General features: G+C 46.9%; 1 protein-coding gene across 8 annotated transcripts in view; it reads left to right on the forward strand.

Annotated features, from left to right (window-relative positions):
* The window catches only part of RAB11FIP5 (RAB11 family interacting protein 5), a 126,326-nt gene that overhangs the window by 70,124 nt on the left and 43,027 nt on the right, over positions 1 to 13,175 (forward strand). For all 8 annotated transcript variants that reach the window (XR_006290282.1, XM_043544943.1, XM_037898390.2 and 5 more), the window contains one exon: positions 10,018 to 10,475. Coding sequence is in view for 7 of the 8 variants with exons in the window: in XM_043544943.1 (XP_043400878.1) it covers positions 10,018 to 10,475 (458 nt within the window). In the remaining variant the exon portion in view is untranslated. The remainder of the gene's footprint in view (positions 1 to 10,017; positions 10,476 to 13,175) is intronic.

Genomic DNA, 13,175 nt, shown 5'->3' on the forward strand with positions numbered 1-13,175 from the left:
TTAAACATCAAATACACTCTTCCACATTCAGCAGTCACTTTGATCTATATTACTACACAAGCGAGTTGGCCTGAATGCACTCTGGAATGATCTGGTCTGCCAGCATCACACTTTACATAGGCAGCAGGGGACTGGTCAGTCTCCTTTTGATAGACGTTGCTGTATCCAAGTCAGTGCGCTAACCTCTGTTGCATGGAGCCACGAAATGTTGATCGCTGGGGAAGCCGGGGAAGGCTCAGAGGAATACGATAAGTCAAGGAAATAGGCAGTGCAGCAAAAACAAACCAACCAACCTACCCCAACCGTCCAGATGTTTAACCCAAGATGAGGGTGGTTTGGGGTATTTTAAAAGTGCAATTTAGCAGTTGTTTAATGATCTGCTGATGAGCCTAGACCTAATGACCTAGCTATGTGTGCCCTGAGCTTTGGGGGGAAGCTCCGACCCAAACACTGTAGCTTAGACCCCTTCCTAATTACCTGTTGGCATCCTCTCTATTAGGGTAGCCCAAGGATTTACCTAGGAATCTGCCCAGGCCAGGCTGTATGTGGGATACCTGTTCTCCCTGCAGCGTCTCCAAACTGGCATGTTACCCCCGAGCAACCCTGTTTTGCTAGATGATTGCCTGAAGCGCACCCCACCATGGTTCCCAAGGGGCATATTGGGTGCCCTGTCTCAGCAGTGGAAGGAACGCCCCTTTAAAATAAGGCTATTCTATCCTATTATGTCACTAGCGCTTCTCTGAGTACGGCCATGGCTGGCAAGGCATGAGATGGGAAGCCACTCAGACCCTAAGTAGCCTCTGGCTCTAAATTAGGCCTGGTCGGTATGGACTGAGAGGTGCCTCGTGCACAGTGCTGTAGAATGGGTAGCTGGGAGCTCTCTCCCTTGCAAGGAACTCTGGTCTTAACGGCAGCAAAGAGTCCTGTGGCACCTTATAGACTAACAGACATATTGGAGCATGAGCTTTTGTGGGTGAAGACCCACTTTGTCAGATGCATCCGACGAAGTGGGAAAGCTTATGCTCCAATACGTGTGTTAGTCTATAAGGTGCCACAGGACTCTTAGTCTGGATCTGTGGATCGGAAAACACCGCTACTCCTCTGATATTTGGTCCTAACAGTAGATCAGCGAGTCGTCTTATTTCAGACAGGGACTAAGTGTGATCCCCTGCGTTACAGATGCCTGGACCGTTTCCCTCTTCGCTGCTCCCTGAGGCTCGTGGGTTTTTTGGTATTTAAATAGCCCCTTCAGCAGATTTAAATTTTTATTGGCACGCTTTATGCTTTTGGCGAGTTGCTTACCCCCCTGTCATGGCAGGATCGCAGCCACCTGGGAGTCGCCCGTTCGTGGGCCATTACCCCACATGCCTTTCAAGGATCTTAGCTGCTGGGTGTTGTGCTTATTACAGCCATGGGGCAGACTAACTGTGTCTAATGTAGCGACAGGAGTTGGAGGGGAAGACGCATGCTCGTCTTCTGTTAGCAGAGTGTTTAGCTGTTATGGCTGAGTCTTTAAGTAAATCTTAGCACTGCTGCAAATAGGCAGCCCTGGAGGCTGAAGCCAAAGAACGGGTACCACTCGTGCAGGCTTCCCAGCGCTGCCTTGCCAATATCCCTTCGGTCTCTGAGCTGGAAGCCTCTCTAGGCAGGAGATGGCAACTGAGGCTCTCGGCATATCTAGCCTTTTGACCTCTTCTGAGCCTGCGGCAAGGTAGCCAGTTGGGTTTTTTTGTGAAGTAGTCCAGTTCCTAGTGGACTGGTACCTAAGGTCCAATGAGGAGTGACCAGTGACCTAGAGGAGAATGGTGCATTGTGCTCCTATTTACTAGTCAGCCTGGTCCTGGCTGTTAGGAGAGATCGTGCCCTGTAACACGTCTCTGTTCAATCAGTCTGCTGTGAATAAAGGCACTGAAAGCCTGCTAACTTGCTAGTGAGCGATGCTGCTTTACAAGTTCAGTAGTCCCTAAGTATGTAATTGGAAGTCTCTCCTACACTTCGAAATACCCTTACAGGGTAGGCAGATGGGTTTTACCATTGCATCAGGAAAACCAGCATCACCTTGGTGAGACCATCTGAGCCCTATCCAAGCCTGCAGCTTAGCACCTGTGCAGCCTCCCCATTGTTGAAAGACAGGAGCGCCCCTTTCTGTGCGGAGACACCCTTCCTGGACACTTTATGCCCATGAGTTCGCTCTGATGCTTGGTCCTTCTGAGCAGAGTCAGCAGATGTTCGGGAAAATACAGTGCTGATGTTTTGAGGCTGTAGGCTCAATTAGCATTTCTGCCCCCGTAAGGTCAAAATGCAAATCAGTTAAATTTTAACCGGGTAACTTTACGTCAATCTGTGACATAAAACTAGAAACTTACATGACTCCCCCAAATAAATTCTTGTATTATTTCATGCAGACCCATTTTTCACTTGGATCTTAAATTTTACCAATGAGGCTTCCCTTGATAAGCCAGGACAGTCACGAGTAGGGAGTCAGGACTCCTGGGTTCTGTGCCCAGTTTGCTCGCTGTGGCACTGGCCAAGTCACTGCACCTCTGTGCCTCTATTTCCTGATCTGTAAAATGGGGATAATTAGCTGACATGTAAAATACTCAAGATCTATGGGTGAGACATGCTATGTAATTAAGTATTGTTGGTGGTAAACTTTTCTTTATAATACAGAAAAGGAGTACTTGTGGCACCTTAGAGACTAACAAATTTATTAGAGCATAAGCTTTCGTGAGCTACAGCTCACTTCATCGGATGCATACAGTGGAAAATATAGTGGGGAGATTTTATATACACAGAGAACATGAAGCAGTGGGTGTTACCATACAGACTGGAACAAGAGCGATCAGGAAAGGTGAGCTATTACCAGCAGTGGTAATCAAGGTGGGCCATTTCCAGCAGTTGACAAGAACAGTAGGAGGGGAAATAAACAAGGGGAAATAGTTTTACTTTGTGTAATGACTCATCCACTCCCAGTCTCTATTCAAGCCTAAGTTAATTGTATCCAGTTTGCAAATTAATTCCAGTTCTGCAGTCTCTCCTTGGAGTCTGTTTCTGAAGTTTTTTTGTTGAAGAATTGCCATTTTAGGTCTGTAATCGAGTGACCAGAAAGATTGAAGTGTTCTCCAACTGGTTTATGAATGTTATAATTCTTGACATCTGATTTGTGTCCATTTATTCTTTTACGTAGAGACTGTCCTGTTTCACATTGGTAGATGTGCAGGTGAACTATTTCCCCTTGTTTATTTCCCCTCCTACTGTTCTTGTAAAGTGCTGGAAATGGCCCACCTTGATTATCACTACAAAAGGTCCCCGCTCCCCTGCTGGTAATAGCTCACCTTACCTGATCACTCTCCTTACAGTTTTCAGAATAACAGCCGTGTTAGTCTGTATTCGCAAAAAGAAAAGGAGTACTTGTGACGTCTTAGAGACTAACCAATTTATTTGAGCATGAGCTTTCGTGAGCTACAGCTCACTTCATCGGATGCATCCGATGAAGTGAGCTGTAGCTCACGAAAGCTCATGCTCAAATAAATTGGTTAGTCTCTAAGGTGCCACAAGTACTCCTTTTCTTTCTCCTTACAGCGTGTATGGTAACACCCAGTGTTTCATGTTCTCTGTGTATATAAAATCTCCCCACTGTATTTTCCACTGAATGCATCCGATGAAGTGAGCTGTAGCTCACGAAATCTTATGCTCAAATAAATTTGTTAGTCTCTAAGGTGCCACAAGTCCTTCTTTTCTTTTTACGGATACAGACTAACACGGCTGCTACTCTGAAACCATTTATAATACAGGAAGCTCTTCTGTACACACACCCACACACCACACACACACACACACACAATTAAAATAATGAAGTAAAATAGTTACACAGCTCCTCTAATACAGGAAGCTCTTCTGTACACACACAAACACACACAATTAAAATAATGAAGTAAAATAGTTACACAACTCCTCCTTGCTTTTCTCCAGAATTCTGATAGAACACATCGTGTTTTGCATGTTGTCATGTTATCTCAGAATGTTTTGCAGTAAAATAAAGGTGAATTCCTCTCTCCTTCTAGAAGGCACCAGCTACAGCAAGATATTTCAGCTGAGATTTTAAATGGAGGGTGAGGAGATGGGGCAGAGAGATACAGGGCAGCTGTGCCAGATGGCAATGTGCTCGCTTGGCTTGGGAGGAGCAGCTCCCACTGTCTGGGGCGTTATCTGCTTACAGAACCTGCAGTGGCTGGAGCCATCCAAGTAGTGAGGATAGACTCGATCCAGTGACTTCTCACTTACTCCAGTACGTACAGCTGGAGGCCCAGCTGTAGTATAAGCCCGGCTGACTCTGCATTTCTCTGGATGTGTACGGGGTGCGGGGGGGGGAAATACCCTTTGCAAGTGGGTGGTTTGTGCTGACTTCCGTCATTCGAACATCTGCGGGGATTTCACTGCCTCTGTTTCTGATGTGGCAGCCAGCAGCCTGGGGAGAAATGCTGCTGACAATTAGAGGAAGGGGGCAGAAGGAACCACATGTATCCTAGTTGGGGATAGGTGGGCTGGGGGTGGGAGGAGAGGGTCTAAATGCTGCTTTCCCTCCCTACCATTGCAGGAGATGCAGGTTCCAGAAACTCATCTCTTAGTTCTGCTAAAAGAAAAGGAGTACTTGTGGCACCTTATGCTCAAATAAATTGGTTCGTCTCTAAGGTGCCACAAGTCCTCCTTTTCTTTTTGCAAATGCAGACTAACACGGCTGCTACTCTGAAACTTAGTTCTGCTACTCATTTCTGTAGTGGGTCCAGCCATTGATGGAGGTTAGGTCCATCAGTGTCTATTAGCCAGGATGGGCAGGGATGGTGTCCCTAGCCTCTGTTTGCCAGAAGCTGGGAATGGGTGACGGGATGGATCACTTGATGATTACCTGTTCCATTCATTCCTTTTGGGGCACCTGGCATTGGCTACTGTCAGAGGACAGGACACTGGGCTAGCTGGACCATTGGTCTGACCCAGTATGGCTCTCTTACTATGTCTCTCTTACTATGAATTACTCTCAACCTAACACCCCTGTAAGCTAGGTAGGGGATTAACTGCCACCACCACTGAAATTCAGCCACCTGTTGGGTGGAACATGGCAGCGGTCTGACAGCAGCTGTGCAAGACGTGAAGAATGCTCCATCCAACCGCAACTGCAAGAGAGACTGAGGCACTGAACAGAGTTCGGCTGTTGACCATCACCTCTTTAAAGATATCATTGCATCACTTAACTGGTCATCGGCACCTCTCTGGATTTCCTCTGAAAGATGGGGCCACCAGCTATAGGCATTGGTCAAATGCCAAGATAGAGAGAAGATCGCAGCCTAACCAATTAGCAGCAGTTCTGCAGCATCTCTCAGCTGGGTCTCATTCAAGTGCTGGTCCACTTGGATCACATTCACCCTCGCAGCACTGGCAGATGTACAGATGTGTATGTTTTTCAAATGCGGGTCTCCTTCACTTTGCCCAAGATGCTGAAGGCAGTGGGCAAGCCGCAGTTGCTGGCATCGGTCTTCAACTGTGTGAAAGCTTGTTCTAAAGAGAACTGTGATCAATTGTTCTCCATGGCCACTGAGGGCAGGGCAAGAAGTAATGGGCTTGATTGGCAGCAAGGGAAATCTGGGTTACATACTGGGGAAAACTTCTAGCTATAGGGATAATTAAGCACTTGGAACAAGTTACCCAGGGAGGTTTTGGAGTCCCCGTCATGGGAGGTTTTTAGGAACAGGCTGGACAAAGGATGGTCTAACTTACTTACTCAGTGCAGGGGGCTGAACTAGATGGTCTCTTGAGGTCCCTTCCCACCTTACATTTCTGTGATCAGAAGCTGTGGAGAGAGATGCATTCCTTCTGTTTTGACAGAACAAGGAGTAATGGTCTCAAGTTGCAGTGGGGGAGGTTTAGGTTGGATATTCGGAAAATTTTTTCACTAGGATGGTGGTGAAGCACTGGAATGCATTACCTAGGGAGGTGGTGGAATCTCCTTCCTTTGAGGTTTTTAAGGCTTGACAAAGCCCTGGCAGGGATGATTTAGTTGGGGATTGGTCCTGCTTTGAGCAGGGAGTTGGACTAGATGATCTCCTGAGGTTCCTTCCAACCCAAATCTTCTATGATTCATACGGCTTTGAGTAACTTCACCCAGCCTTAAGCAAAACACAGACTGGATACCATGATCTCTGCTCCGAGCAGTTGTAGTAAAGCTCTACGCTCACATTAACCGCTCATGTCCTCCAGCATACATTTCGCTGGCAGCTTCCTTTAGACGGTTATGCTGGGACCAGAGTTGTCGTAGCCCTGACGTCACATATTGTCCCGTCATACAGCTGATGGCACTGTGTGGTATACACCCTGCAGAAACAGCGCAGGGGGGCCCTGCTTGTATTTTAAGTTTGAAAGACTTACCAGTTTTTTTTGTATAAAAATAGCAATAAATGGCTGCTTATTGTCCTGTTTTCACAGGAAAGCTGAACCCCCAGAGATGTGTGCACCTGGTTGTGAAACTCAAACTGATGGGGCACTGTGGGGTGTGGGGAGGGGTTGGTGCCTGTGACTTATTGGACAGCGTGGGGTCTTATTTGATTTGCAGGATGTGCTCCTGGATACTTTGGTTGTGCATGCTGCATGTCTGTAGATAATACTGGGCTAGTACCTTCCCTGTAATCTGACCAACAGGAAGTGCTGTGGCTAGAAAAAAGCAATGTATCTGAGCACACAGGGTGGTGTTTTCTTACCTTATGCTCCTGAAGTGCCCCTGGAGGAAATTATGCAGCATAAACCCTGCATGGGAGCTGGCATGGAGACACTTAAGCTGCAGGATGGCTTGGAGGGAAGTAGGTGTGTTCACAGCACCTTCCTCCTGCTTGCTGGGATGGTTTTCCTAAGCAGTATTGCAGAGCTGTTGTTCTTGGTGGTGTACATCCAGTAAGGCACCGACCACAAGTCTGTAGGTTTCCTTGTTTGGATACCGAGGGCAGAGGAGGCCTGATCCTGAGCTGCTCCCGTTGAAATCAGCGAGAGTTGGCAATGCTCAGGACGTCAAGGCCAAAGCTGGGCTGGACTGAAGGAGCGTTCCCCCTCTCCCCGGGGTGAAAGTGCTGTCCCAGTGCAGACAGTGCCATGTTGGCTTTGTGACCTGGAATAATGTTCCACAACAGGTCTGAAGCTAGCCAGTCACTTGACAGAGATGCCAAGTTTCTATTAATTATTTTGTATTATGGTAGCACTCGGATACGCTGCTTGGGGTCATGGCCGCATGGTGCTGGATTCTGTGCAGACACACAGACAAGGGCCTGCCCAAAAGACATTCTCCTCTGATTTTGAAACCAGACACGACTGAGGGTCAGCCGGTAGGAGGGAGGGTGCGGGTAATATGATCAGGCTGGCAGCCGGATGGCTCTGAGTTCTGAGGGTTTAACCCTAGAAACACCAGTTTCTCCCACTATCACTGGCAGGCTGGCTGACTTCTGGCAGGCGCCACGGCTGATGTGAATATTGGGGAGGCGTTTGAAGGAGATATGGGGTAGTGGCCTCAAGGACGCCGTGGCATCTTTCATCCCCAGGGATCCAGAAAGCTTTACAAACTGCACAGGAATCATTTCAAATACTGTTGAAATTCAGCCATCTGTGACGCTGCCCAGAAACCCTCCGCAACAGTTTCGGATGGGAAATGAAGACGGTGGCTGGGGCAGTAGCGGGCTGTTGCTGCTGCTCTGCAGTTTCGGTCTGGGTTCTGTTGAACTAGATGCTGAGTAACCACACACAGACCGGTCCCTGCCTCAAGGAACTTGCGGCCTAATGGATACTGCCATAGAATTTCCCCAGGAGACTGGGATTAACGCTCCCCTTGTATGTAGGTTCCGTAGTCTCCGAGCACCGTCCAGTAGTGTGGTACGTGCACTTCACATCTGTCACCTGTTTGTTCCCTCATCCTCTCCCGAGGGGGCGGGGTGTGGAATTGGATTGGAATAAAGAAACTCTTGGCTTCCAGATGTGTGCTTGGACCACTCAGCTATTCTGCCTCTCCCGTACCACAATGGTTTTCTTCTCCCTTCCTAACAGACGCTCCTTATGGCAAAATCAAATTCAGGCACAGGGCAGGCGGGTTGGGAGAGCTAGTCAGTCACGGTTTGGGCAGGGGGGCATCCGCTCTTCAAGTAGAGCCTTAATTTTGAATTTCCAAGCTCGTCTCCTTTTGACCAGAATCTTCTTTAAGAAGGTATTAATTGACTGTGCAGTGTAGTTGTAGCCATGTTGGTCCCAGGATATTAGAGACACAAGCTGGGTGAGGTAATCTCTTTTCTTTTCTGTTCTCTCTCACCAATAGAAGTTGTTCCAATAAAAGAGATTACCTCATCCACCTTGTGTCTGTTTCTTAGACCAGTCATTTTTAAAACGTGATCAGTGAGGGCCTTCCTCTGGAATGCACACGTAGTATTACTATGGAGGGTAATTTGTCTTAATGTGGACAAGTTACTTAGTGGAAATAGGGTGAGAACTGAATGTAGGAATGTGCCTTAAAATATGGCATGCATCGGTAAAAGGTCTGTTTACAAATGGCACCTTCATGCCCTGAGTTGTGTGTGTGTATATGAATCTCATCAACCCACCGACCCCACATGAGCTCTGGGGGTTACACTGTCCCATAGTGGGGAGAGCCGGATTCTGGGCTGGCTCAGACATCGTCGGAAAGCTTGTTACGTTCTGTTTGCAGCATCTTTGTCCCTGGTGGTGACCGAGCCCTGGTTGAGGTGGGAGATCTGCCAGCGAGTTTCTTGTCTATCAGCCTTATGTAGCATAACTGAGTCTCATGTGGAATCCCACAACATCCTATGTAGAGCCCCTTGTCCACACTTAGCCTCCATTAGCGTCTGGAGGAAGTCCTTGCTGCGTTTGTACCTACTCTGCTCTGGCCTGCTGCCCTTGTCAGATCAAAGCTGTCATGTGTCCTGTCTGGGAGCCTGGGCCTTGGAGGTCTCCATATAAACAAGGAACTTCTGACCTTCATGCGTAATGTCGGTGGTTCATTAGAACACTTAGCTAGCCAGACAGCGAGCAAAGCAGGAGTAGGCTAACAGCACACTGTTCATACAGCAAGTAGGCATGAAAAGAATCCTAGGCACTTCGCAGTAAAACATGGTCCTTAAAAATTAGGCCTTTCACTTTATTAGCCTGGGGTGGTGGAGAAGTCGACACTGAGTAGGGTAGCAGCAGCTGGGAAGTGTGGGGGAGGAGATTCCTAAAGCAGGAGGAGGGAGCTAAAGCATGGGTGGAAGGAGGTACCACAAGCCAGTTGTCCAGAGAGCTTGGCTTCCTCTCACCAGATCACCTAAGCTATTTCAACAGGGCTCCATCCTCTGGCTGTGGGATGGGACCTCAGGCCTTTGTGGAGAGAAGGCCCAGGACTTGGGGGTCAGGAGACCTGTCTTATGTTCTCATCTCTGCCGGAGAGTTGCCGTGTGACCTTGGGGAAGTCACTTTTCCTCTCTGGGTCTCTGCGTCTCCAGTTTTGGAATGGGGATCATAAAACTTGCCTCACCTCACAAGGAGGGTGGAAAGAGTTAATTCACTAGCTTGTCGAGTGCCCCAAGTTCCTTAGACACGGGGTGCTGTGGAAGTGCAGGTTGTGTCCTAGGAGTGAACTTGGACCACACCCGCCCCAAGGAGAGCCCCAGTGACCGCTCTGAGGGATGTAACAAAACTGATGGCAGCTAAGCCTCCATGCACCAGGGCTCCCTGGCTTGTGAGAAGGGATCGCAGCTGAGTGGGAACTCAAGAAGCAGCAAATCAAATGATTTGAAAGCAGCCTGTTTGCACTGTCTTAGTGACTAGGTGCTCTCCCCTGTGCAGTATGTCAGCTAATTCCCCGAGCCGCTGCGCAGACCTGATCGGTTCTTTTTTCCTGCTGTCTCTTGTCTTAGGCCTTTCCCTCTGAGCACCTTCTGGCTCAGTCATTGGTCTTGGAAATAACAGGCTCTTCTCCCCTCTTCTCTCAAACTCCAGGTGGCACAAGCTACATTCCAAGGCCGGGAAAAAGGAGAAGGAGCGAGGAGCGATCCAGGTCACCATCCAGTTTACCCGCAACAACCTGACGGCCAGCATGTTTGATCTTTCCATGAAGGACAAGCCCCGGTCACCCTTTGGCAAGCTGAAGGACAAAATGAAGGGGAAGAAGAAATACGACTTGGAATCTGCCTCTGCTATCATCCCCAGCAGCACGGGGGCCCTCGACATGGAGGAGGACTACGAGCTAGGGGGCAAGAAATCCAAAGGCAAGGGCGGTTTCTTCAAGAACAAGCTCCGCAAGTCCTCCCTGACCCAGTCCAACACCTCGCTGGGCTCCGACAGCACCATCTCCTCAGCCAGCGGTAGCCTGGCTAACAACTTTGGCATAACCATCAATGTTCCTGAGGTAACCAAATCCCCGAGCAGGCACAGCAGTCTGTCCACAGAGCGCTCTGGTAAGAGGATACTGATTTTAATCACTGAATTAGGGGCTGTCTAGGGTACTTTGGGTACATTAACTGATTGCTCACCGGAAGGAAGTGTCCTTTATAAGTTACTTTCCTCTGTGAGGCTCACTATATGCTTGAGTGGCTGGGGCTGGGGTGCTGGCACGAAGGTGCCAGAGATACTCCACCAGTAATGAATGGTGGGTGGGGCTGTTCTAATGCCAGATTGACAGACCTGGAGATTGACACCCTCTGTTTATGCGCAGAACTGGTACAGCGCAGTCTGTAGCAAGGCAAAATTCCCCCGTGGTGCCCTGCCAACTCCCCAGGGCTCAGAGTGCAGCTGAAGACCAAGCTGTCTTCAGCTCAGGAAAATGGTTCTGAAAGAGTGTAGTCCCTAAGCCTCAGCTGGAAGAGCAGCATCCTTCAGCGGGTGTTGAACTCTCTCCTTGGGGTCTAGTGAATGCCATTTGAAAGAGAAAATGGCCCCCTCTGTTAATCTGCGTGGAGCAGAGGTGGGAGAAATGGTGAGTCCTAACATATGGATGCCAGGAGCTGCATTCTATGCTGTCCCCAAAAGCTCTGCCCATCCATATGTTAAAGATTCACTGTGGATCCATTTTTTCTGTTCTTCAAATTGTAGGACTGGAAGGGAACTTGAGAGGTCATCTAGTCCAGTCCCCTGCACTCAGGGCAGGACTAAGTATTATCTTGACCTTCCCTGACAGGTGATTGTCTCACCTGCTCTTAAAAATCTCCAATGATGATGATCATCATACACCACAGACAGAGAATTCTGCTCTACCTCTCGAAAGTAGGTTCCAAGCATCCGGTGTCTTCCCAGCAGTGAGCCCTGAACGCACAGTGGTCAAGCAGAATGGAGCATTAATTTACTGAGCTTCCCTGCTGCGTCTCCTGTCTCAGGGAACTTTTCAGGCTTGGATGAAAAGTGTCTGAACAGACAGTGGCTGGACTCCAGTGACTAAAGCAATCTGAGTTCTGTCAGTCTCAGCACTCCGAAGGCAATGCACAGAACAGGGATGCCATCTCGGTGCATTAGCTTTTATTGTTTGCTGAAAGAAATCTGTAATTAATCCACAAACGATTTGATTGGCCTGAGACAGTACATTCAGAAATTCCCTTATTAGATCAAGAAGCGGGTCCTTGGTAACAATAAGTATTAATTAGGGCTGTCAAGCAATTAAAAAAAAATTAATCGTGATTAATTGCGCTGCTAAATGATCATAGAATACCATTTATTTAAATATTTTTGGGTGTTTTCTACATTTTCAAATATATTGATTTCAGTTACAACACAGAATACAAAGTGGACAGTGCTCACTTTATATTTATTTTTGATTACAAGTATTTGCACTGTAAAAAAACAAAAGAAATCGTATTTTTCAATAAACCTTGTACCATTACTGAAGTGCAATCTCTTTATCATGAAAGTTGAACTTACAAATGTAGAATCATGAACAAAAATAATTTCCTTCAAAAATAAAAGGATGCAAAATTTTAGAGCCTGCAAGTCCACTCAGTCCTACTTCTTGTTCAGCCAATCGCTCAGACAGACAAGTTTGTTTACATTTGCAGGAGCTAATGCTGCCCACTTCTTGTTTACAAAGTCACCTGAAAGTGAGAACAGGCGTTCTCATGGCACTGTTGTAGCTGGTGTTGCAAGATATTTACATGCCTGTTCTCACTTTCTGGTGACACTGTAAATCAGAAGAGGGCAGCATTACCTCCTATAAATGTAAACAGACTTGTTTGTCTTAGCGATTGGCTGAACAAGAAGTAGGACTGAGTGGACTTGTAGGTTCTGAAGTTTTACATTGTTTTGTTTTTGAGTGCAGTTTATGTAACAAAAAAAATCTACATTTGTAAGTTGCACTTTCAGGACAAAGAGATTGCATTACCGTACTTATATGAGGTGAACTGAAAAATACTATTTCTTTTGTTTATCATTTTTACAGTGCAAATATTTATAATCAAAAATGATATCCACTTTAATTTCAATTACAACACAGAATACAATATATATGAAAATGTAGAAAAACATCCAAAATACGTAATACATTTCAATTGGTAATCTATTGTTTAACAGTGCGATTAAAACTGCAGTTAATCGCAATTTGTTTTTTTTAATTGCAGTTAAGTTTTTTGAGTTAATCGCATGAGTTAACTGATTAATCAACAGCCCTAGTATTAATGCATTAAAAACCAGCTTCTTAGCCACACAATGCTGTCTGCTCCCTTGAGTTTGATTCCCTGGGTTGTGCTGGAGTGAGAATGCACATAACTGCTCTCGCACAATTATATGCATCCGCGGGAAAAACCACATTGCGTGGGAAGGTCGAATCTGATGTGCACCATTTAATGTCAGGCAATTCTCCAGATTGAACTCTACAACGAATTGCAAAAAGTTATTGCGCGTCTCCAGGCACTGTATGACCTGGAAATGGGACTAAATGCAGGGAAATCTTAAGTCACATTTTCCCATCCGCCGTAATGTCCTCAACTAAATTGACAGTTCTTCACAAAGCAGTGTGTTAGCATAGTCGTTGTAGTGAATCTTAGAGGAGCAGTCCTTCCGCATGTAAAATTTTAAGCGATGCTTCCGCACAAATCCACATACTGCTAAGATCTTTTCAGATAGTTTCTTGCCTCTATTACTAACTTTCAGATTTATTTTAAAGGAAGGTTTTA

The sequence above is a fragment of the Chelonia mydas genome, chromosome 4 (genome assembly GCF_015237465.2).
Source record: "Chelonia mydas isolate rCheMyd1 chromosome 4, rCheMyd1.pri.v2, whole genome shotgun sequence".
Taxonomy (NCBI): domain Eukaryota; kingdom Metazoa; phylum Chordata; order Testudines; family Cheloniidae; genus Chelonia; species Chelonia mydas.